Source organism: Nymphalis io, chromosome 8, assembly GCF_905147045.1.
Source record: "Nymphalis io chromosome 8, ilAglIoxx1.1, whole genome shotgun sequence".
NCBI classification, from domain to species: domain Eukaryota; kingdom Metazoa; phylum Arthropoda; class Insecta; order Lepidoptera; family Nymphalidae; genus Nymphalis; species Nymphalis io.
The window spans coordinates 6,446,898-6,473,050 of record NC_065895.1 but is presented as its reverse complement, the minus strand read 5'-3'; the positions used below and the strand labels follow the sequence as shown (position 1 = coordinate 6,473,050).

Here is a 26,153-nt window from a genome sequence, read left to right as displayed (position 1 = left end):
AAATGGACTTCCTGAACATTACCAATTTACTGTTCTTATTTTAACCTAATATATTATTAGTTTGTCAAAGATGTTAATCATTTTATTGTTCATCAAAATAATAGCCAATATTATTTTAATTACTTGTTTTTAATTTTATATCAATAATTATGTGTCAATCAAAAAATAAATAAAAGTAGTGCTTAAAAATTAGTTAAATTTCTGATAAGCTAAACTTAATACATTCAAGGCTCATATCATATCAATGAGAAAAAAGAAAACTTCACGATTTCCTTTTTAGAATGTATCAAAACGGCAATAAAAGATTCCATTTCCTATTAGGTACAATTGTAACCGTAACCGTACGTACGGTTACGCTTACAATTACTTTAAAACAAATGAGGCAAAAGTAACATTATATATTTGTATAAGTTTATATGAAACTAACGCACGTTTTGTTAGAGTATCATACATGGAACACTTTATGTAACCGCCAGACGGCACTAACTAACGATTGAATAGACTCATCTTACGTAAATATAACGTACTTACATACGTAATAAATAAGCGTTACATAACTTAACGTATTCCAGGTGTTTTAATTTGATTTTATTACGCTTCGATTGTAATACGAGCGTAAAATAGTATTGTACTGATCGTACTCGTTCACCTATTTTACTCGTAAAATTATACTTTCATATTACTTAATTTATTAATAAAATACACTCACGTATCATTTAATTCTTTTGTTAGTTTTTTTTTTTAATTTAAGGTAACAAGGTTTTATCAGGTCATTATGTATTCCTGTAGAATTTGTACGAAATTTGCAGAAATATTACTACTATAGTGATTATGATGAACAGTTAAAAATGTTTTTTTATAAATTATTTATAAGAAAAAAAAATAAGAGTTGAATAATATGGGTATAGGAAAACCGATTGTAGTCGTGCTTTGAAACCTGCGTAAGTGTTACTATTATTGAAAGAACAATAATTACTTGTATTACAAAAATAATATGTTTTTCCATTCTTACCAAAAAATCATAAAATATGAATGAAACGAAAGAAATTACAAAACTGAATAAATATAAAATGGAGTAGTTATAACATTGAACATTAGAACACGTGGACTCTACTCGAAGATCGCGCTTTAAAATACGGGCAAACACCACTGACGAGTCACCTACTTAATCTGTGCTTATAATACTTATTTCGAGCTCAGAAGTAAAGGAAAACATCTCGAGGAAATCTGTAGGTGTCGGATTGACTTCTGCCACTGGAGCCCTATAGTGTAATTAGCGCCACCTTTCGTAAAATAACAGTAAGCCTTTACCTAATAGTGGGACAATTATGGATAGTAAAGTTTATTTTTAAAAAAGACTTGAAATTAAACACAAATACACATTTGCTGTGATTATGAAATTAACCAACGAGACTGAGTGACCTTATCGAAAAATGTGATTACATTCACATTATACCTTTGTAATGATGTCGGCGTATAAATATAACTTTTATTTCGTCGTGCTCAAATGGAAAATAACTAATACCTGAAAACCTGATCGACTAAACTTCTACTACTTCGACAATTCCTACATTAATTATTATAATATTGGCAGGGAATCATTCAACACATATACTATATTTTATATTATTTTCAAAAAATTTTAGATTGTAAAGTTTTTTCCAATTTAGACGTAAATAAAATTTACCAAGATAATAGGTAAAATTTAAATTCGAATAAACCAACTTCATATTGAGTCACGCAATATTGCATTTAAATATATTACAACGCTATTAATTTAATAATGTCTCCGATATACGAGATATTTAGAACATCTCAATCAAGCAACAGCAAAAGACATTCATTCGATATGAGAGAGATTATAATATTTACAAGCTGTGACTTAGATGGGTGAACGCTTGATAAAGCGAACCGAGGTTACTGCGAGCCCGTGTGGAGCGGGTTGCGACAGCTCAAACAAAGAAAGCGGCAACGGCTCGGCCTTGAGGAGTTCGTCGACCGACTTTTGCGCGTCGCAAGGTTTCGCCAATCGGACTTCTCGCAGCTCCAGGATATTGCCAATTTTATTCAACGTTCTCAAGGCTGCCTAGTCCGGGGCAGGCCTCTTACTTTTCAATTTTACCGGGGGGAAATTTAGTTTAAGAATACTTCATCAATGTACAACGTTATGAATATATAATTTTTGAATTTGAATTTAACTTATGTAATAATTGTACTACTAGAAAGCATATTTTATCGTTTTATGATTTGAACAGGTTAGAAAACTCATTAAATTGATACAAGCAAGAGTACCTAATGTAAGAATTTTAATTTAAAGTTTGAGTCAAAAAAAAAGTTTGTTGATATTATGTAAAAGTTGAGGATATATAAATGTCCTACTGCTGGGCAGAGCCTCTTCTTAAAAAGCTGGTTTGGGATTTATTCCACCAAGCTGTTCTAGTGCGCGTTGGAACTGGATAGACATTTGGCAGAATTTCATGTTACAAATTCAGGTTTTCTAACGATGTTCTTTTCATTTATTTTTTTTCGGCACAAATAGGTATTTCTGTTATACAGGTATATATTTAGTTAGCATATTGAATTTTGTGTAATAGATTGTTCTTAACCTCTCAGTTTATAATCTCATCGTTGCTGTTTCGGGTAGGAGTATAAAAAATAATTTAAACGTAGCCGTCAATGGCCTCAATACATTTTGACATACTTATACGTTTACATTTATGCACACCTACAAAATTACGTACTCAAAACCTAGATCCCGTCTAGCGACACGGTTAGCTTTATCTGGCAATCGGTCTTACTACTACTATATAATTTCGTTTCACCGTCAATATGTATTTTTACTTTTTGTAATAAATACGATTGGTACGAAGATTTCATAGACTAAATAATGCATCATCTGTTACAACATAATATTTCTATCGCGTTAGTTGTTGTTATGTGCACGAAAACTAACCCCATGTTTGACAGCTAGCATTCATGTTACAATAATTTCCATTACACATCACAAACATCAAAACAAACAGATAATTCTCGTTATCCAAAGTCATAAAATGTTATTAGATAAGACATCTATACTAACAAATGATCAAAAATACTTTCTATCTGCGTTTAAACATAGAAATTGAACAGATTGTATCTATTTAATATTATATAACAAGTTGTATAAGTGTATGACGAATTTGAAGAGATATCATTTTGTGGGACACTTATGTAACGGCGTCTAAATATCCCTCAATTATATTTCTGTTGCTCTGATCCTGCTAAAGTCCTTCTCTTCTCTTGAGCCTAGTCCATTTCAATGGAACGGTTTAACGTTGCTTTAATGTGCATCTAGCAAAATTTCATCCCACATATGCAGGTTTCTTCATGATTTTTTATTTCAACGCCGAGCACGAAATTTATGTTTTTCTTTACATTACATTTTTCTTTACATTTAAATTTGTTAATTGGTAAAGTTGAAATTTCGGCTTACGCTGAAAAATTGTACTTGGATAAATTAAATTAACTGAAAAATTTAAATCTAAATGAGACTGTTAAAATGTGGCTATGAAAATTAATTAGTGTTATCTATAAGGTTATTTGTTCGTACGTTCGTCATAAATTACGTAAATCAAAACATGTCCAAAGTCAATAAAGTTTTACGACGGACACGGTAAATTGTCCGTTCGACCCTGAATTCTAAACAAAGCGACCGTATAGTGCCGTTATTTACGAGCGAACTCTTATCTGTATATAGTTTACTTTATGTAAAACTTTGATTATGAAAATCTGAAGCGTTAATATGTATTTATTCTATTCAATGTTTTCTTTCTGTACAGTTTAAGGATATTTACTATTGATTGTAACTTAATCTTGCTATTTCATGCATATTTGTATGTGTATTGTGTTTGATAAAAGTATCTATCTAAAAATATATATGGTGGTGGTTATATTACTGGTGGTAGGGATTTGTGCTAGTTCGTTTGGGTAGGTACCACCCACTCATCAGATATTCTACCGCAAAACAGCAGTACTTGTTATTGTTGTGTTTCGGTTTGAAGGGTGAGTGAGCCAGTGTAATTACAGGCAAAACATCTTAGTTCCCAAGGTTGGTGGCGCACTTGCGATGTAAGCAATGGTTTACATTCCTTACAATGCCAATGCCTATGTGCGCTGGTGACCAATTACCGACAGGTGGCTCATATGCTCGTCTGCCTACCTATTTTATAAAAAAAATGTATTAAATGAGCAGTTCTCGTATATACATATAAACTAATTATATTAGAGCCGGTCGTTAAGGTTCTTTTACTATCAATGAAGACTAAACTACCGAGTTCAAAAAGCTGAAATTTGGAACAAATATTTTAAGCACCCGCTAAAAAGTATCTTTGGAAATCTCAACATTAAGATGTGGGAAATGGTAGGGATATCTCTGTATGACTTTTGATTCATTTATATATGTTAATACATTTAAAGGTCAATCTGTGCAAGAGATATATTGCACAAGTGTGTATCTAAACACATTAAACTTTCGAGGTTATAATAGAAAAGCCATTCAGTCCGACCGGATAGAGATCAAGCTCTAGGAAGTAAGGACCAATGGTTTTACATGCTTCCCGAGGTTCTATTTTGTTAACGTGTTAACTCCTGCTACAGAAAATGTCTGCCTGAAAATATTTTTCCCGGCATAAGAAACGAGGCAGATCAAGGTTAATTAGATGATCTTCATTATTCTCTACGCTTTATGAATAAACTAATACGTAATTTAGTTCGGACCTAATTATGTTAACTAAGGTTAACACTAACATGACAAAGTCATATTAATTATAAGCACTACTTGTGTCTCATAACGTAATTTGTATTCTCAATTATATTTCTATTAATCTTGAGTCATAGTCATCTTATAAAATACGTAAAAGCACAATAAATGTAATTTATTAGTAGAGATGTTATTACAAGAACAATTTATAGAGAACAATCGATTTTACATTAATCGATCTATATATTGAGTGGTTGTGCTATTAGCCTCATTATTTGTTTTTCATTTTCGTTAAAAACAAACAATAACAGGAATTTATTAAAAACGGCACAAACATATTTTCATTAACATTATATATGTCATGATGGAATTATTTAACGACCGAATATTTTAAATAGCGATAAATATTACTATGACTATGACTATGACGAGCCGGTTGGCGTGGTTGGTAGAACACTTGCCTTACACGCCGAAGGTTGTGGGTTCGATTCCCACCCAGGACAGACATTTGTGTGCATGAACATGTCTGTTTGTCCTGAGTCTGGGTGTAATTATCTATATAAGTATGTATTTACAAAAGAAAAGTAGTATATTAGTTGTCTGGTTTCCATAGCACAAGCTTTGTACAAGCTTAATTTGGGATCAGATGGCCGTGTGTGAAAAATGTCTCAGGATATTATTATAACTTGGGGGTAGGGCTTTGCGCAAGCCAATCTGGATAGGTTCTACCCACTCATGGCATATTTTACCGCCAAACAGCAATACTTAGTATTATTTTGATCTGGTTTGAAATATGAACGAGACAGAGAAACTACAGGCACAGAGACATAACATCTTAATTCCCAAGATTCGTGGCGCATCGGCGATGTTAACATTTCTTACAGTGCTAATGTTTGGGCGGTATTGACCTCTTACTATGAGGCGGCCCACTTGCCCTTGTTATTTTATACAAAAAAAATAATAATAAAAAAACGATTATATTAAAAATATATGAAATAATCTATTAATGTGAGCCCCACGTTTCTGTTGACGCAATAATTGTAATTTTATGCTTTTACAATCATAAAGCTTGTGCTCTTTAGTGTGTCTACAATTTCATCAAAAACATTTTCACAATGACAACCAAGAACTGTTCCGAGAGTCCTTGATTGCTAATGTTTCTTGAAAGTGGAGTACTTAGATGATCAATAAATGTCAGTCACACTGCGATTACAATGCAATTAGAAAGCGAATGCTACAAGTGCCATCACAGCTCGTAGTCGTATCAGAAGAAAGCGTGCAACGTAGGAAAGTTGGCTAAGGGGGGCGGAGTGGGGCATGCGCGCACGCAGCACCAAAAGTGGTACACTTTCGATCTCAACTCGCGTTGGTGAGAGTTGCGCGAAAATGAAAGTGGTGTGTCATTATGGTCCACTTTCCACGCCGAGGTCAAAAACCCCGTAGACCCGGGTATACTCTAAGCAAGTTAATTGACAGTCACCAGATCACCGCATTTTGTGACTACACCAACTTACTTTAGCTGCTTACACTGAATGTAGTAATCGCATACATGTTAACTTTGTGTAACAATTGTCAGTAATCGTGTCGTAATCGTAAATAAAATTTATAGAGAAAACATTTTTGATTTCAATGAAGCTTATTCTGTAAATACTAGTATTAAGATAGCGCTGGATGGATGGACTGAATTTGTTTATCAAGTTAAAGCTTATAAAGACATTAACAGCGAAAGGAACAAACCTGTCGCTATAAAGAATTATGATTTTTCATTTCAACGTAACGAGATGTAGGTGAAGTATCATTACTGAATATGGGACGAGGGTGGATACAGGGTGATAGGTGAATGACCTCGTGTGACGTCAGTGCGACCTCATGCTGCCCGGACTCTAGAGCGAGCTTAACCCGAGCTTTGACCTGATCAAAATCTATATTTACATACTTATTATATATATATAATATTTTGTAGAAGGCGTAGTTTGCTTATAAAACAATAATGACGAACACGAACACATAAAACATACTATAAATATTTTTTATTTAAATAACGTTATTGCACAATCACAAAAAAAGAAATAAAATAAAAATACAAAAAAAAAGAAAAAAAAAGAGCTTAAGAATAGTCATGCTATATAAACATAATAATTTTAATCAACTTACAAAACTGAGTTTATTGAATATTTAAAATTTCAATGTAAATGCTCAAACTCTCACTTTCAACGAAACGAAACAATGTAGTAGATCTTTGTAAATGATCTCATAGAAACAAATTATTTTATTGTAATTCTATTGTAAAAATGACTACATATAAATACGTGACCATGGAATATTGACGTACACCTTTTCAGTATTTATGAAAATGATTGAAAGGAATGAATTTTTTATTATCCAACACGAAGTGCCATAGAGGTATAAAAAATGGTGTATTTTTGTCCGAGTTAAAATATTATAAAAAACCCTTATCTTACTTAGAATACAAACAATTTAATATACGAGTCAGTTTACTTTTGAATTGTAAAATTTCTTATCAATGAATTAAGCGACTAAACACAATGACGCATACTATACATTTCTAAGTATTTTACGATATTTTTTTGATAAACGTATTAAACGCGACGACAATAGAATGTAGACTTTGTATAGATATACATAAAATTTCAATCAGTCTTATAGATTAAATGGTCGACTGACCTTCGAATGTGAAAAAAACTGTTAATAGTAGTTACACAATTTCTATTGTAGAACAAAACGTCAATATAACTAAGGTTATATCTGACGCATCAAAGGGATACGTTAGTGCTTCTTTTCATAGAATTATCGATGCTCATAAAAATGTCGTGTTTACGGCAGCTTGCGAGCTCTTAGCGGTAAATTAGTCGCCTTGGCCTAAAAACTGGTCTCCGCTCACCAACCGATTCGCCAATTCTAGATTTAGGTTTTCAGTTCAGTGGGTTGAGATGGACGCTTCCGATTCGGTAAGCGATGTTTTCGTGTAACGCATTATTTCGCCCAATCGAACGTTTATAGCAATATCACTTAGATTAAATAAAGGCAAGGCGATTTCGATTGAGATTGTTTGCTTTGTCTTCTTAAGATTGCGTCGTAATGATGAAGTTTGATCAGTGTGAATTGTTGACAGATTTAAAAATAACCTTATAATATTTAAAATATACTTCTTTATAAATGCATTTATTTTATTACATTTCGTGGTCATACATTTTGCATTCAAAAAATGAAAATAGATAACTGCAAGAGCAACCGTCTAAAAAAAAATTACAAGGTTGCAATCACTAATATAAAAATATATTTAATAATAGTAATTCAGACCTAGATTTTATAAAAGAACCAAATAAACGATTTTTGATGAGTCTCATTGTTATATTTTGAACTATTTCCACCGAATTCAGTGGTTAAACTAACTTGCAGTTAAAAAAAAATAGCAACACACTATACTTTCGTTTTAACACTCTCGATAACACCTCCAGATCCAGAACCTTCATGATAGGAATGTGTTCGATTTCATTAATCGACGAACAGGTGCATTTATGAAAGCAAACAATCAAGTTAAACATTACCGCTTACTATCTTGCGCTTAGGTAAAGCATCAACGTCATCAGTTACACATTTACAACACACAAAGTAGACAATTTTTAAATTTAGTGAAGGTAAGTTGAATATACCAAAGGGATTACGTAGGGGCGGGCGGCGCGTAGAACGTCTACACGCGCCCCTGCGGCGTGCGGCGGCGTAGCGCGGCCGCGCCATTCGCGCTGACGCCGCCGCCGGTCGCACGCGCCCCTCTCGCGTCGGCTCATGCGTCTCCCGTTAGATATGACTGTGACCGAGTGCCGCCGCCAGCAACTGGAACCCGTGGACCCACCACAACCACCTACCACCGATGCCGACGTACTGCTCGGCAGGGTCCTAGCAGGTGAGCCTTAATGATCTGATCACATCAATGCTACTGCCATTGTTTACCTCGGCACTTACAATGTTTATGTTGTTTTTTTTTCACATAAGTTTGTTTATAAATTATTCTTGCATTATTGGCAATAACATACTGCAGTTCATTGTTTTATTTTCACACTAGTCGCAATCGTCTGTCAGCATTTATTTTGTAGTAGTGCTTGTTTATCTAATCGTCGATCAACTAACGCGTCTTCTATAAATATTTTTTATTGCAATTTATTTAAAAATAGTTAAGGATGTAAATGTCCTTTTCACTTTCTTACGCGTCGAGACGTTCTGAGGGGGCACGAGTTGCGCGCGCGGGGCAGGCCGCGTATCTGGGTCAAGCGGAGTTCATTGCCCTCGGCCTTCCCAGCTATATATATTCGTCGTCGCTAGCTAATAACCGCCGCCTGTATCGCACTACTCACGTGTATATTAATAAGCTTACATACTTCAAACTTAAAATTAAATAAATGTCATTCATTTTAAATAATCAAAGTCAATTTATCTATTGAATGAAAATCATTTGAGAAATGACTCTTTTGTAGTTTCATTCTCTGGTTCTGATATAATTATGTCCTGTAATGAAGATTTCACTGTTTTTATAACAGCGAATTATATCATTTTTAAAGTCATAAAGTTATGCAAAAAAACATTCTAAACAAATTTGAGATAACAGTCTACGTCACTTTAATATTAAGCACGCTACATGAAGCTGGAAACTTATATGTGACATGTCAATGTATAATGATTACATTATTTGCAAAGAGAGTGAGTCTGCGCTGTATAGTCGACATCACGGTCGAGTCGGGTTTCGCAAGTAGACCCATCGCTGAATGCCATTTTATTTTGGAGGCCGTGTGCGCGCTCGGAGGGCCCGCGGTCAACGGCCCCAAGCGCTATCTAGGTCGCCTCAGAATAACCTAGCGCCGATACTCTAATAATAATCTAAGCCGAGCCTATGGACGTACTGTTGTCCTACTCTAGCCAGTTAAGCACAGCTCACACAAATAGCGAGAATGCTCGTTTCGCAATATCTAGCGTAAAGGCAGCAACTAACTAGGTTTCACTATCTCTTTCTCTCTTGAAAGCGAAGCTTACTTGACAGAACTAGTTGAATAAGATTCTAGACTCTTTCGAACTTAGCTAATCATGCAATTTTACATAACAGAAGACTTACGCTTAAATGATAATCTTATAAATATTATAAAAAAAATGTAAACACATAAACTGGTGCCGATTGTTTTATAATAAAATATAAATTGTAATTGATAGAATTATTATTAATTAACACAATGCAGTAGATTAACACATATACTCTTAAAACAAACATGTTAAAGATATAAATATTTACAATCATTCGAAGACTCGATATAAACTCACTTTTAAAACTAAGATTATATATTGAATATTAATTATTATTACAAAAATCACATGACGTAATTTTCTTTTATTTTAATAAGACGATCGTAGGCGATGTTACACGCGAATCAAATAACTACATATAACCACAAATGTGATCAAATATGATTACCAATAAGATTAAATATTTAATAAGCCGTGATTTTTTAAAAATAGTGAAACAATGCGCTCATATGACGTAGCCGCTCGCGCTTGTGGCGAGGTGAGCGGGCGCGGGCGCTGGCGGGTACAGGCAGCGCGGGGGGGGGGGAGCGTTGCGAGCGGCGCGCGGACTCAGTATTGCGATCAAGGCCTCGAGTTCGTTCACCCGCTTGCAATTGGGTCACGCTCGCTGCCCTGCCCCGCACACCCCACACAAATAACTGTATTAAACTCACACTAAACCGTCCCTGTAATGTTACAATATGCTAACAACTTACATAATTACCTTAATGATTTTGGAATTATTAAAACACTGCTGCCATCAATTACCTGTCTCTTAAAATCTAATCGATCTATATATTCATCTGAGGGTCAGTTTATTGATAAGTTATATTGTAAACGAATAAAAATAACTTCGGCCCGTAGAGAAAAAAAACTAGGAAATGTAGTTTTTATAGTCTAATTACATGATAGGATGTTCGACAGTGTACCATGATTAAGTATTACGTTGCTAAAGACAACTCGCGTCATCAATAGTTACATGAATGCTCATAAAACGGTCGTCGTCTTCAGCGAAAGTTGTCTGGGAAAAGTTGTAACTACTTGTCAGAAACATTCTACGAGTAGCCGCGGTCTAAGGGACCTTTTTTAAAAGAGGTTATTTGGAACGTAGCCCACATCGCGCTCGTAAATAGGGCGATTTCAAAATGGGATTCAGAAACTCCTGTACGAAATTGAGGCTTCATAATTTATCAAATATTTTATTTTATTACTTATTATACATACATTTAAAAATCGATTTATATAGTTGGAATAAAAATACCATTTAAAAATATCGAGCGCCATTCGAGCTGCATTGGAGCACAGGCATATATGAGATATCAATGGACCCAGTGGTTAGGCAACTGTGGCTTTAATTAGCTTAACTCGGTCAGGAGTTTGACTGCGTATTAGTTATTCCATATATTCATCGATTTTGCATTAATTTTCAGTTAATAACATAATTTTTAAATTATAAACTTTTCCCATTCTTTTTATATGTTATTAAGTATATGAATACAATTACTTTATAAATATTAAAGTTTTTGTATTATTTACGTTTTATATGCAAACAAAACGCTTATTATTCATTATGTAACCGTAATGTTTGAATGTAAGGGTAGAGACACCAGGGGTATAACCGCGTGAAGAGGTGAGGAGGGAAGGGGGACGAGGCTGTAGGTCGACGCCCGCGCCGCCCTGACCCCAATACATTCAGCGCTCGCGTCACACCGCGCGGACCTCGCGTCCAGGCACATTGAGCGGAAAAAACCCATTGATTGTTACCACATCGACATTTCATAAAACTATTGCAAAAACTTTAAGTAAACATTTTACTTGAATTTTACAAATTACTCTACTAAAATATATTAATTTACGATCGCTTAGGTCACTTGTGCAAGTGAATTTTTAGTATCAGTTTTCACATGTTTGTTATTTTTATAGCATATCATATGTATTTAAATAAAAAAAATGTTTCGTTGAAATTTTAAAATATTTACAAAAGAAATATTGTCGTATAGAAGTGAACGCAATGCTGTTAGGACATCAAAATTCTATGAGTTTCAAAAGAATACAACAAATTAGCCACTCATAAAATAATGCAATATGCCAAGGACAGCTGTATTGAAGGAGGGTGTTAAACAATTGTTTTTTATGTAATTTTTAATGAGGACACGTGTTGTCATTCTAAAAATAATGATGGTCTACAAAACTGACAGCTCGAGAACACTAAACGATAATAACGCCAAAACCGCACTAAGTGTGTCAGTGACCTTAAACAATGAGTTGTGGTTAGACATTTTTTAATTCTCATAATATTTTCCTCTTAATCTGCTTACATGACCGTTCTATACAAATTAGTTTTGAGTACTTAATTATCGACTTCATTGCTTTAATTCTTCATTATTTCTTTAATTAAGATTAGACGGAGCACACATTATCGATAAATATTAAATACTTAAATAATAACCTGATATACTATTCTTGTAATATCTATTCGTATAAAATACAACTGTATTATATAATAACGATACAGTTTCTTTAAAATGTTAGATCCTCTTTAGTATTTATTACTATTAGTGGTTTATTTTCAACATATTTAATTGTTACTTAACAGCTGACCCCAATTTATCTAAAATTTTTAAACCGATAAAATAAGGTCGTTAAAAAATACGAGGCCGGAGTAAATTGTTTATTCTAAGTATAACTATGTTACAATAGAATTGGTAGACAATTTTATATGTGCAAATATGCTTGTAAAAAAAAATTAATACTCATTACGTTTACGTCCAATGCCTTCTAATAGTAGCAACCTAATTTAAAAAAACGATCTATATTATATATATGACTATATTATTATCGTATGACTGTAATGTCATGTTATATGGTTTACCACTTCGAATATTAAATTGGCCCCATACAATTTAGGTTATATATAGTCATACGTATGGTTACATATGACTACGCAATTGTTACTCTTACACTAAGCTGAATTTGATGATTAACTCCGCTTGAGTCAGCGTTGACCCAGATGTGGTAGGCCGTGTTGACGGTAAGAGGGAATCTACGTGCTCCAAATACTCCGATAGTAGGTTAGGGAGCGGGGTCAACGAACTCAGCCAACTCTGCCCTCGACTGTTTCCGGGCTCTGTTGAATTTTGACATATAGGTAATTAGAATGTTTTTTAACACAGTAAACCAAAAATAAAATATGTCCTAGATTTAATGATATTTTTAAAACGGCGCAAAGTGATAATGTTGTAATTTAAGATCAATTTATTTTAAAAAGACGTTTAAATGCATCTTACATTAATACTATTACATTATTTTTTCATATACCTAATTAGAAAAAATTATTAACAGTAAAATATACTTTGAGAACTTTGTCGTTTTAACGCCATCTAGCGTCGAGTAGAATGTTGAAATGAGACCCAATAGATGTCGCTTGCCCCCAGTAAATAATCCGTAACGTTCGTATCAATTGAAAAACTTGCTTAGTTTTTTGTTACACATCCTACAATATTCTTCTAAATAGTTATTTCATATTAAGACCCTTAAAGTTAGTACTGTTAAATAGAAATAATATAACATACATATTATAAATAAATGATTGATTCCATAATCCCAGAAAAGAAAGTCATCAAGTTTTTTTTTAGATTTTATTGTTAATTTAAAAAGGTTTATGTTGTAAAACAAATCTTTTTAACTTTATTTGGCATACATTTTCGCAAAGTACGCATTGGTAAAATATAATAATCATTTTATAATGTTTCTATTAAAAAATAACCTAAAAATAGCGGGGTAAGAGATCCGGCAGCTGTGGGCGTAGGGTGGTAGCGGGTGAGGCGGCATATGACCGTGAACTCGGCCGACCCCTGCCCCGTACTACGTTCTACACATTTCAATTCCCCAACATTGAATCTACATTACAAGTAAAATACCGTTTCAAGATATAATTAGAACAATAAAGCTTTGTTTAGTTATTCATCATGTTGTGTGGGTTCTGATTTTAAATGGTATCAATAACAACATCATTAAAGTTATAAAATCAATATATTTAATATTGAATTCGGTAAAGTAATCGCAATAACAAAGATATATGGTGACAATCAAAAAGTTGTTCAATCAAACATAGTTGATCTTAAAATGGTTTTTGATGGCGAGGATTTATTACTTAGCTATATTAATATCATCGTATTTTATATTAACTTTAAATCAAAACACTAAGGGTCTAAATATAATAGGGGGTGTGAAACGAAGAAGGGGCTAATTATAAATTAAGGCAGATGGGGGTGGTAGGGGGTTAAATTGACGTCACGGGGCGCATGCGCGACGGTCGCCCACGCGTTCGCAGTTCGCACCGCGTCCTGCCACCGCTTTCGCGCCAAACTGTTGTCGGTTGCGCGCCGCGCGGCGGTCGTAACCAAAACTTATCCGTCAATATCATGGAAGCCAAACGCGTTAACAATAATATGTTGCCACCTAATCGAGTAGCAGGTAAGAAATAACATTTACAATTTTAAATCCATCGACAAGTTTGATTATTACTTGACCCGGCGGTCATTCAACTTCGACCTCGATCTTAATAGCGGGTTGAATCACGGTTTACTCTTACGTTATTTAGCATAATAATATTAGGTCTAGAAGGGTTTTCCGATTCTATGTGTTGCATGTTTTATTTAGTGGATACGGACTGTGTCGGTGTTTTCCCCGCGTGCAGTTTGAGTGCATAGCTTAAGTAAATCGTTTCATATTCATAGACAATGACAGTGTGGTTATAAATAAATATTGTTACATATATAAAAAAATTGATTGATGGTGATTTGTAATTCGTTTGACTAAGCTTTAAACGTACAACAAAAAATAAATTTTGTTTGTATCGCTTGAAGACTAGACGTATGAATAACAAATGTACTGTTGGTTCTTTTAAATAGATCATTAATGATCACTGATCATATTCTTCTAAAATAAATTTAATATATATTTTCATATATTTAAAATTAAATATATGAAATTATTGTGTAGATTAATAAAGTTTATTTATGTTGCCAAAATAGTTGTTTGTTATGGTAAAAATTGATATATTTATTTTTGGAAGCGTTGATCGAATATATACTGACATATGCATGTCGTATTCAGACCGGAACCTGCTAGCTCAGTCCTCAGCCCTGCAGCGGTCGCCGCGCTCCATCGCGCCCATGCGCCACGCGGCCATGCATATTGCATCGTGCACTCACATCCGTTCCACTTTTACGCATATCCTCTCCAACATATATGTAACTTCTAAACTTTGAGTATCGATTTATAAAAATAATACGATGCGTACCGGGTCTTTGCTCGCACCTTAATACCTAACACGAAGAAAATTAGATACCCACGATTCTATTTCCCACACGTTGAGCCTGGTTGCTGATATAGAAAGTGGTTATATTCATTTAGTAATTTCTGTTTAGATACCAAAAAAAAAGAGAATATATTTTTGAAATTCATAATTTCGGTTCTGTTTATATGTTTAATAGTACATCTCCTAAGTACATGATCATGCAACACGTTACAAATACGCTTAGATTAAAAGTAGTACCTATATATATAATTGACAATGGCATATTATTGTTAAATCTTTTATGTAATTACACTTGCTATAATGGGGTACGAATCTTGCAATTGAATTAAAAATCAGTTTCACTCAATCGATTGAGTTAAAAGTTTGCACACCTTTTAGTGCTTTTGAAAATAGGTAGATCTCATAACATGCTAAACATCGTTTTAATAACAATTTACGATTTCATTGTATAAAGTTGCTATCAGTCTCATACTACTTTTTATTATAAATACATCAATGTTGTAATGTAGTTAGTAGTAGTGTAGTAGTACTAAATGAAAACTTTCAAGCTTTGTATTTTAAACGAAATTTGATAAACTAAATCAAATTGAAAATAATTATTTTTAAACTTCATCCGATGATAAAAACATGTTAATTGAATAATTTACGAAAACACAAAAGTTTTTCAAAATATTTGGTTACAAAATCTAATTGAAATTAAATATATACTTTGCCTTAATTTATTACATGAGCGCTTAATTGATTCTTACAAGCATACCGACTATAACATAGAAGTTTTACTTTCTAAGGCGTCTTATATTTTAATGGCAACTTTATGGTCTTTAGAGGGTAAATTTTCCTTAAGATAAAGAAGGCGTATTGCACAGCATGGTTTCAATCTGCTTCAGCTCGAGGGCTTCTTTCAAGAAATTGTAAAGCGAGACTCGACGTCGCCCTACACAGCTGCAGAGGAAAAAATAGGTGTGTGACTGAGTGTGCGTCTAGTACGCGACTATGTACTTAGAGTGCATCGCTCCCGGGCGGGTGTCGTCGCACTGCATATAGGCCAGTGCACGCGGTGCCCGAGAACCCCCCCGCGCGTCTCCTCCTCGCTGCACCTCGCGATTTTCCATTTCCATCGTCCCGCTCGCTAATTTCAGTGCGCCGCGACACGCGATGTCGTAATGCAGAGAAATTCCACAAACCTTTCTCTGAACGTGTCTTGCCTTCCGCTTTAGGGCGCCTGACCCGACTCGGTTAGACAGGGAAACTGATGTTATGCAATTCGATTATACCTTCTTATTAGTTAATGTCTGTTTTGTATATATTTAGAAGCATTTTTCCTTTTTCTATATTTCAAGTATTGGTTTATCATAATATGTACTTGTATATACAAATCAAATAAAATTATTAATTGGCTGAATTTAAAATGTTCTGATAATTCTTATTAGGTACCCTCCTAGCACTATTAGGCAATCATTAATAAATGTATTACCTTTATTATTTTTTATTTTTACAATAAGATATTAGATATATCCTACTGCTTTGTTTTGAAATCGAATAAAAAAAATCGACGTGAAGATTAATTGTAACAATTAAAACTTAATTATCAGAATGGTATCGATATTGCGAAGAAAGCCTTTGCCCTGTCATATATGGGTTCAAAGCGCTCATTGACGAAGTTGCATGTCAATAACGTCGTATGAGCGCAGTCTGAGTGGGTGAGTTACGGCATTATGGTGACGAGTGCACGGATGTAGTTACAAGTTCCCGCGGTCGTTGCCCGGCCGATGCGTGCGCGACTCCCCTATATCGGCTAACTGTGGCGCGGAAACTAATTCTCGCGTCCCACAGTCGCCCGTCGGCTACGTTCCTCACACTCTTACTTTATTCAAATTCGAATCCATAACTTGTTGACTATGAATGAGACCTACATACGAGTTTCATTCCTCTAGTTCCGGCGATCCGCGCTTAAGAGGATTTTATTTTATACTGTTTTGAAAATTTAGTATGAAGCCTTCAAATATGAATAAGTAATAATAATGCAGAGCGAATGCGTGAACGCGGAAACGGTTTGTGCCGTTAGGTAACTGTACAGGTCTAGTCTAGAACAATCCTGTGCGGGCTCGGCGATAGGATCGGACGACACGTCCTGAATTGATGAGCATTTTCGTAACATTACATACTTTTAAAAACTACACAAGATACTACATAATGTTCAAACAGGTTTTACGAAGTATGTACAGTATGTATCTATACACATTATACAAATATCTTACTACTATTTTTCATTGCGCGGTATTCAAGTTACAGCGTTATTTTTTTTTACAAATGTCACACCATTTTATAACGCATAAGAAACCAATATGATAGACATATAAAGAAACACATTCGATTTCACATAAAATTGTACAAATTTCATATATGCTCATTAAAGTCAATTTATAAAACAAGTTATCCCTAGACCACAAACAAATTGTTTTGATAACTATATATCAATAAATACATAATTGAATTGATAAATAAGAATACATATATTTAAATCCATATCATAAATCTAGCCAAAAAAATCCACGTAATATCAACACAACAATTTTCATTTATAAAAAGTATTGTAGCAAGCAATTTTGAACTATTTATAGCCTAGGCAAAGGTAAGGGTTATAAACCGGGGTGGAAGGTGAATGACCGTGGTCGTCGCATTGTCGTACGAGTGTCGCCACAAGTGACACTTCACATAAGTTCTGTCCGCTGCATGCAAATTCATCCTTATGACATCATAAACTTTCTACCATATTATTCAATCGATTATAAATCTATAGTAAGAAAGCAACACAAAATATCTATTGATTGAATTTTCAAGTTAAATAATATTACCTTTAAAAACTGAATTGATTTCTAATGTAACAATAAAACATAAAAAACTAACGTTTTTTATCTACGTATTTTCTATACTGACGCAAATGGCGTCCTTGAAGCGATACAATTGAATAAATATCGTATACACAACAAGTAGGGTCAGTCACCCTTTTATTGTTTAGCAGTAAGACTGTCTATAACGCGCTATCAATGTAATAATTCCTTAATACTATTCTATATCTCATCGTCATTATACAACAGACGTATTCACCGACTTCTAGTAATAACTTTGTAAGCGTAGGCAACAATTAATAACATGCGGCCTGCTAGCAAGGGCATTGCCCTTCCGTAACGAGCTATCGTGCTATGATCATCGACTACGATGTTTAGTTTACTTGTACCTAATCTAAATTCAATACAAAAATGGAACAATGGAATAAAACAAAAATAATAATAATGTTCAGTAATCTAAAATTCGATTCAATATTCTTTTTTGTGTTATAAAAACTTTTAAACACACTTATTGAAAAAATAAGTTAATATATTAAAATATTATGATATAAAACATTTGTACGCTCATCGTTGATATTAATTTATAAAAAAAATCGTTTTCGTCTTTCCTCAAAAGTTAAAACGCGTGACTATAACTGTGATGTCTCGATGTTTCACGCGCTCCGGAACACTGACTCACTCTGCCATTTAATACACAGAGCAATAACACTTGGCTTTTTGAAATATTTCTCATACCTTTACTATTTAAATATTGCTTTACATGCAAGTTTTATTAAATTCAAAATCGATGCGAATTTGTTATTAGAGAAACTAAAGAACTCAGAACCCGCATACTGAAATTAGGTTTCAAGAGTTGGGTTACGAGCAGGATAAACCGAATCGTTCGACATTCTTTTAATATACAGAACTCCTTTGTTTAGTACAAACAAACGGTGAAGCGGCTGCATTATCAGTGACATACATAGCTCACTCGATAGCACAGCGACGATAAGCCGAACAAAACATCGTTTCGGTACATTGACCCAGAATTATATAAAAAAGCCCTCGATTTTGATAACGACGTGACAATGACATTTCGTTTTGACCACGCGTTTATTAAATGGTATAATAAAAGTCTTTGTTATCGAAATCGGATATTTAAATAAATAATTTTGCAGCCTTTGAAATATTTAAATATTAATAAACTATTACTAGTTCTAATATGGTACTGGCCATTTAATATATAAATTATTTTCATCACAATATACTGATGATGGTATTAAATAATGTAACACGTGGCTAATCTAAAACTGAGCAGTGCGTGGTGTGCGAGCGGCTACGGGTGTCAGGCGGATAGTCGGATACATGTCAACTTTCTCGCGGTTACGTAACGCGGCTCGCGGAGAGATGTACTAGAACGTTCGGAGTCATCGACCACGGAACTTACGACACTCACTTGTGTACATTCGAACTCCGAGAAATTCAAAATTAAATATTGTTATAATGAATTAGGAAGTAGTTTTAGGAAGTATTCTTTGAAATCAAAATAAATATTTGATACATGAAATTAAGTTATCTATTTTTATTTAGTATACAAGAAAATATTAAACAATTTAAAAATCACATATGCCAGTTCCTTAACTAACGTGTTAACAACAAAAAATAATTAGAAAAAATAATAAAATCTATTCTTACACCTTATGTATTATTAAACCAAGTCAGTAGAGTCCACATGATCGCATGTGATTTAGCGCTCTACATCTCATGATCTCATTCTGCAAGTTGCAACATCCAGAGGCCAGTATAATGGCAATAGCTCTGTCGACGTTTATACACTGCGTTGCGATGCTGCGTTGACAGAATGATGATAGGTGTAAGTCTGATATATGTTGGCATCCGTAACCGTAGCCCGTGGGTCGTCGCTCGCACAGAGGTCAACGCGCGGCGCCACCTCCGGATGAGCTTAGCTTTCAAGATTATATCAACGTTAATTATCAATCCTTGTCTTATTTATTATTTTCTTCGTTGTTTTTTATCTTATATTAATGCCAATTAATTATCAATGTTTTAGATCAATGTAATGTACATTAAAATATCATAAAGTTGCGGGAAGTACGATTTGATACTTCTAAGAAATATTTATTTATTTTGTAGCTAACATCTGTAAGTCAATGTCATGCTAACACATCTACTTCGAATATAAAGATATTGTTGTAAATAGGTCAATATCAAAACAATATTATTATTTATTTTGGGCATGAATTATTTATTTGCTTTGTTTATGTTCTTTGATATCTTTTATGTCGGTCAGAAGGAAAGTAAATATTCATCGGCCGCCCTTCAATTGTTATCTTTGTCAAACTTAGAAATGTTTAAAAGTTATTCTATATCAACAGAAAAAGAGCAAAGATAAAGAATTGATGAAACTAAGCATGCTTTTGGATTAGTTACGTGGACAGTATCATTAACATGAGCGGACGGCTAACACAAGTGAAGGGGCGGAGGTAAGCCATGACACATCAGCAATTATAAGTGTGGAGGCGTCATTGAACCCGTGTTATTGCGAAACAACGGAAACCAGTCCAGTGCCCCCCTCCCGCTACCTCCCCGCAAGACCCGCTGTTCCTCCCGCACTCCTCTACACCTGCTGCGAATTTTTAAAATCCTAGATTATAGTTGACATGCGGTCACCTCCGATATGACGTGATTGGCATTTATAGTATACCAGTTATATCACCTAAAGTTGTATTCGAGCCAGCATTTTTACAATATAGTCTAAATTTGATACTGACAGACCAAAATATGTAAGCCCAACTATGTCAATAAAAAAAAAGGTTTAATGAAAAGTAACAATAAGAAAAGAGTTGAGCATTACCTAATACATTCATCGTTTTTCCAATTAGTCATATAGAGCAACATAAGTTGGAGATAAGAGTAAAACGAGTTGTTTTTGCTCTGTAGTGTAAATAATAATTATGTCATAGAATGGTTGTGCTGTCGTTACATCGTACAGCAGCGACCTAAAAAGTGACGTGGCCGATAGTGGTATAGTCAGGGACAACGGCCGCGCTGCCTCATTCGCAGGAATTGCAGGTAGGCTAAGGGGTTAAAGAACTCTAGTGCACTATATCAAATACCATTGAACTCGCTCTGTCCCACTCGCACTATGCACCCCGATGCATCGCTCGTACGCCTCATCGTGCGAATCCTGTCCGATTACGCGCTACGCATGCGTATGACATGATCTACAGATACTTAACTACTAGGCACAGAGCAATGCGCCATACCTGTTTCAAAATAAAAAAAAACAGCCGCACATGTTAAACTTCATTAAATGAATCATCCTGTTACGCAATTTTTTACGCAACGAAATTGCAAATAACACTATTTGCAATATTGCACACATAATAACAAATATGAAGTAGCATATACATAGTATCCAATTCAATATCCTAAACCACTTACTTACCTACATTAGGTTTTACGTTCAAATTACAATATCAACTGACATTACCTAATTTAAAACATGTAAATATTTTAAGTGTGTATTTGTATTCGGTCGCTAATTGTTATAAAATGATCACGTAGGTACCCTATTATAAAAAAATGCCATAACCCAAGTAATTCTACGTCGTTTTTTTAGAAGTTTAGTACTAACCATATGTCAATAATCAAGTGTAACGAGTGGAAAGTTCAAAGAGGGCATCGACTTGAAGCTAGCCTGCGAGCCTGTCGGCGGTCTTTGCCGCGCACTCGCTAGAAAATCGAGTTAATTCGCATTGCGCACGACATTTGATCGCTCAGCGTCGATGTCCTTCGATCAGGAAGAGATACCCCGAGATAAACTCGCGATCAAGGTTGTTTTGCATAAAAATATTCAAGATTACCAATTACCTTAAACTATCCCACAACCTGTCTGGAATTCTTTTGAATAACTTAATATTGATAACACACTTACATACATTATATTTCGTAGTAATTATTAATTCTAACTTGTTTTGATATTGGTTCTTTACGTGTATAATATTGTCAGATCGTTAGTTCTATATATATTAAGGTATTTCCAGAAAAAGAAAACGGCTGTATTTTAGTGCAGTAAAAATGTATAATATCTCAAAAAAACCTTGTCGAGCCAAGATTTTTTTCACTCTTTTAAAATATAATAATAACGAAAATCAAAATTATTACAGTAGCAATGGCAGCCAACATACAGGATTCCTTAAATCCGCAATCATGGAAATTTTTATAAAGATATTTGGTAATCCTACATGTTCAAAGTGGGAATCAAAATCTATATCCTACATATAATAAAAGATTAAAAAAAATGAGAATGTATGTTCGTGAGATACGGTCAGACGAATATGGCAAAATCATAAGTCATGTATTGGGGTTGTACTGGAAACAAACAAGATTATAAAAAGTAATAGTAGTTGTAAAGGCTGTATACATAAAAGTATAAACAGCACAAAATCTTCAAGAACACGAGTATATCGTGACTTTAAAAAGACAATTTGATAACTTCAAGGCAAAATGATAAAATGTCAATGAACTTGATAAAGAGAAATTTAATTGCACGTAGGCGATACATAATACAATATTTTATTTGTAGCGATTTAATCTTTGTAAAATCAGCCGTTGAAAATTGTTTTAAAATTTTTGTTTCAAATTAGTTTTTACAAACTTTTTTATTTAAAATCTAACTGTTATGTCTGTTAAATCTTGCGACTGAATTTTAATCCACTTACACCCAACCGATAAAGCTGAATGTATGGATACTCTTTTGGTTTTGGTTACAATACAAATTAAAATACAACTAAATATTATACTAAATTTGATTTTAGCGCAGAGAAGAAATAAGAACTTGTTTTAAGTATTTTAAAAATCACCTTATTTTATTAATGTATTTACTTTTACATCAATAAACACATAACCTATATTTTGGAATAGATATAATAAACTCTATTAAAAACATTTTTTTTTTTCGTTTCTGTCAAATTTTTACTATCGGAGTCTCGATAAAAAAAGTCTTCAAAGATTAAAATAAGCCTTCTATTTTCAAAAATATTTTTTTCCATTTTAAACATTATTTAAAGAACTGTTTTAACATTAAATTTATTTAAATATGAATAAACTCCAAACAAAAACCGTAACTTATATCATTTTATTAACAATACGTCTATATATATTCATATTAGTATTAGTATAAAATATTTGAATCTATTACATTTGTCCTTGACTTGTTGGTTGTATAAGTTGATCTCGCCAACTCAGTGGAATACGCGTACTAGAAACTGAGAAACACGTAATGTGAAACATTGATTGTTTTAATTGTTATCTAACACGCATTATACTTTTGAATGGTTATTTTCATTTTTATCATAAAATAAAACCGGTAAAGCAAATTTTGTGCCCTAGTGATTGATTTTGTAGCACCGAACCATTTCCGCAAACAGCATTCTTCCATTTCTCAGAGACCTTAAAATACTGCTACAAGTCTTTTCTCGTAGATTTTTGCTTCGAAGCTTGTAACGCCTATTAATAATTAAATATTCTTAAAAATATATGTTACTTTTAATAATATTTGATATTTTAAGAAACACACTAATTCTATTTACATTAAAGTAAAAGACTTATGTTACAATTCAAGACCGGAGATCTTTTTAATCAAATTTTAATTATAATATTTTTTCCATTTTACTACCACATTTTGTAAGATTAATTCGTGTATGAATAAAATACAACTCGTTTCATTATGATTAGTCAATAGTTCGACGAAACACTGTTAAAACTAAATTAGATTTAAGAAAAAAAATTGGCAGATATCTCTGCCAAATATCCACTTCGGTTATGACGTTTGTAAATACGTGTTACTTTTTTAAATTATTCTAAACATAGTTGAAGTATGACTATTATTCAGCTCTATTTTGTCAAACGACTTCATGTTTAAGCAATCGCAAATGATTAGCATGCGTTATCGAACTTTCGATGAGACTATTTTCAATTCAAGGATATATACTTCCAAGTATTTGTACCTAAGCTGTAAGTAAGAATGTACATTTTTAAATAATAATATAATTCGGTATACAGATTGCGTGAAAACTATTAAATGAATACGTAACTCCAAAACATGGAACGTTATACATTTAATGGGACGTACGTATTAATGTACGTATGTGGTTGGAAAATCACTGGATAGGACAAATGCTCAAGAAAAAGTATATAATGCAAATAAAAATAAAATAATATATCTACAAACATTTTAAAAAGTAACTTTACTTCGTGCAAATCTATCTGAATCTATCTGAAATAACAACAAATTTATAAAAAAAACATAGGTTTTTATATAGGCCTGGTAGGTTGCTTTGATAGCGACTGTGTAGTGTGTGCAGCTAGTCGACTATCAACATCGACACTTGTTTACTACGTTGTTCGCAGACCTTGAGATTCGGCAGCGGTCACTGGCCCGAGCCTTCACGCCGATATTATACATTTTTTTATCAACCGCTCAGCTATTTGCACGGCTAAGCTAGAATTAGAAAATTGACTAATCTACCTATTCCTCTTATTTAATAATAACAAAATATTTATTACTTTTTGTTTTTAAACGTTGATAAAGTTATTTATATTCACCTAATCACGTTTTAAGTAAAAGACATAGTAACGCGGTTTACTTTTTCTTTGTCGTTTGTAAAAACGAATGTCTTATTAAATTAAATAATTTATTACATTGAATGTTTCGCTCTCTTTCATACATATTTTAAGCAAGTTAATAAAAAATTGCTTGCATGTGTTAATAAACGCTTTTAACACATTTCAGGCTACATTGTGTGTGTAACAATAACGAAAGAACACACAGACGTAGCCTCGTGTTGTGTTGGTCATTGCCGATTTTGGTGGAAGTTTCAAGGACGACAAGCTCGGGTTCAGTAGCCACCTTCGACTGTGAATGACACCATTTCGTGCATTGACCTTATACATTTCCTGTGCGGCAAATAAAACTCCGTGTTGATATGTTAACGTGACTTCATTTATAATACTTACTTAATGCGCCAAGTATTTAAATTTGAAATCATTCTGAAACAGAAATAACTTTTTTATTTAAATAGAACTAGTTAATTTAATTTTTATTACGCAAAAACCAAGATTGTTCCACTTGAAATATTTCAACATGAATTTTATGTATAGATACTTGTTGATATGCAACCTATTTAATTAATTTATTTTTATTTTGTTACAGGTAAGTGAATATGACGGCATCGAAGTTATCATCGTCCTATCTCCGAGTATCGGTGAGATTCGGCCGACGCAAGTTATGATTGCACGTAATGCGTTCTCGTTAGAGCACAATGCACCAGGTAGCAGCCTGCAGTGGTGAAGTCAGTCACCCCGTCCTAACGGCGCTCGCCCTATAGCCGCTTGACTCGCGAACAGCTACTCCCGTCATCGCACCGCAATTGTCGTGCAATCGCTTACTAATGCAACTGCAACTGTACTCCTAATGCATACTTAATATCTTCAGTCACATCCATTAATTCTCGCGCCTTCCCGGCCTCTACCTCCACCCCTAGAAATTGTGTATTCATTTATTCGTCATAAATCAAACAACTAAGTTAGATTATACTTTTAAAAGCGTTAATGAGGTCCGAATGTCCTGCTGAGTCCTCGACAGTAAACCGACCGCAAACAAAATCGCCACAGTCATGTATTGTTAAAACTGAATTGAACAATTGACGTCTGCGCTTTGGACGTTACAATTGTAATTTTTGTGTAAAAAAATGTATGACCCTGAGAATCATTTTCTTTAACATTAAAATGTACATAGTACAAAGAAGTTGTTAAAAATTTACTTGATTTATATCAGCGATTTATCATAGGAAGCACAGATTTTAAGATATCTTTTAAACCTATATCTAAACTATGACAATACAATGTTGTGAATATATTGCAAAATATCCCGCTGATATTTTATCATTAACACTAAATATTTGAATGAGGGTTCTTCGTCTATATCGTTTAGCAAAAACACAATGCGTCTTCAATCTGGGAATGTCGGTTACGAATGGTCCTAACAAAAGGAAGCTCAAAAAAGTAATCTTAAAAAGTTCAGACCCTCGTTTTTGTCCCAAAAAGGTTTAGATTAAACAATAATTTAATTTTTTCATCTTCACAAAAGAGTTGTATCGCGAAAATCGTA

At 33.7% G+C, this 26,153-nt stretch overlaps 1 protein-coding gene across 2 annotated transcripts in view; it reads left to right on the top strand.

The window, feature by feature from the left end:
• The window catches only part of LOC126769910 (ecdysone-inducible protein E75), an 83,731-nt gene that overhangs the window by 32,873 nt on the left and 24,705 nt on the right, over window positions 1–26,153 (top strand). The window contains exon 1 of one of the 2 annotated variants that reach the window (XM_050488885.1): window positions 8,533–8,663. The exons of the other annotated variant lie outside the window; for it this stretch is intronic. Coding sequence (XP_050344842.1) covers window positions 8,546–8,663 — 118 coding nt within the window. The 5' untranslated portion in view covers window positions 8,533–8,545. Of the gene's footprint in view, window positions 1–8,532; window positions 8,664–26,153 lie in introns of those variants that run through there. 2 annotated transcript variants of the gene reach the window in all.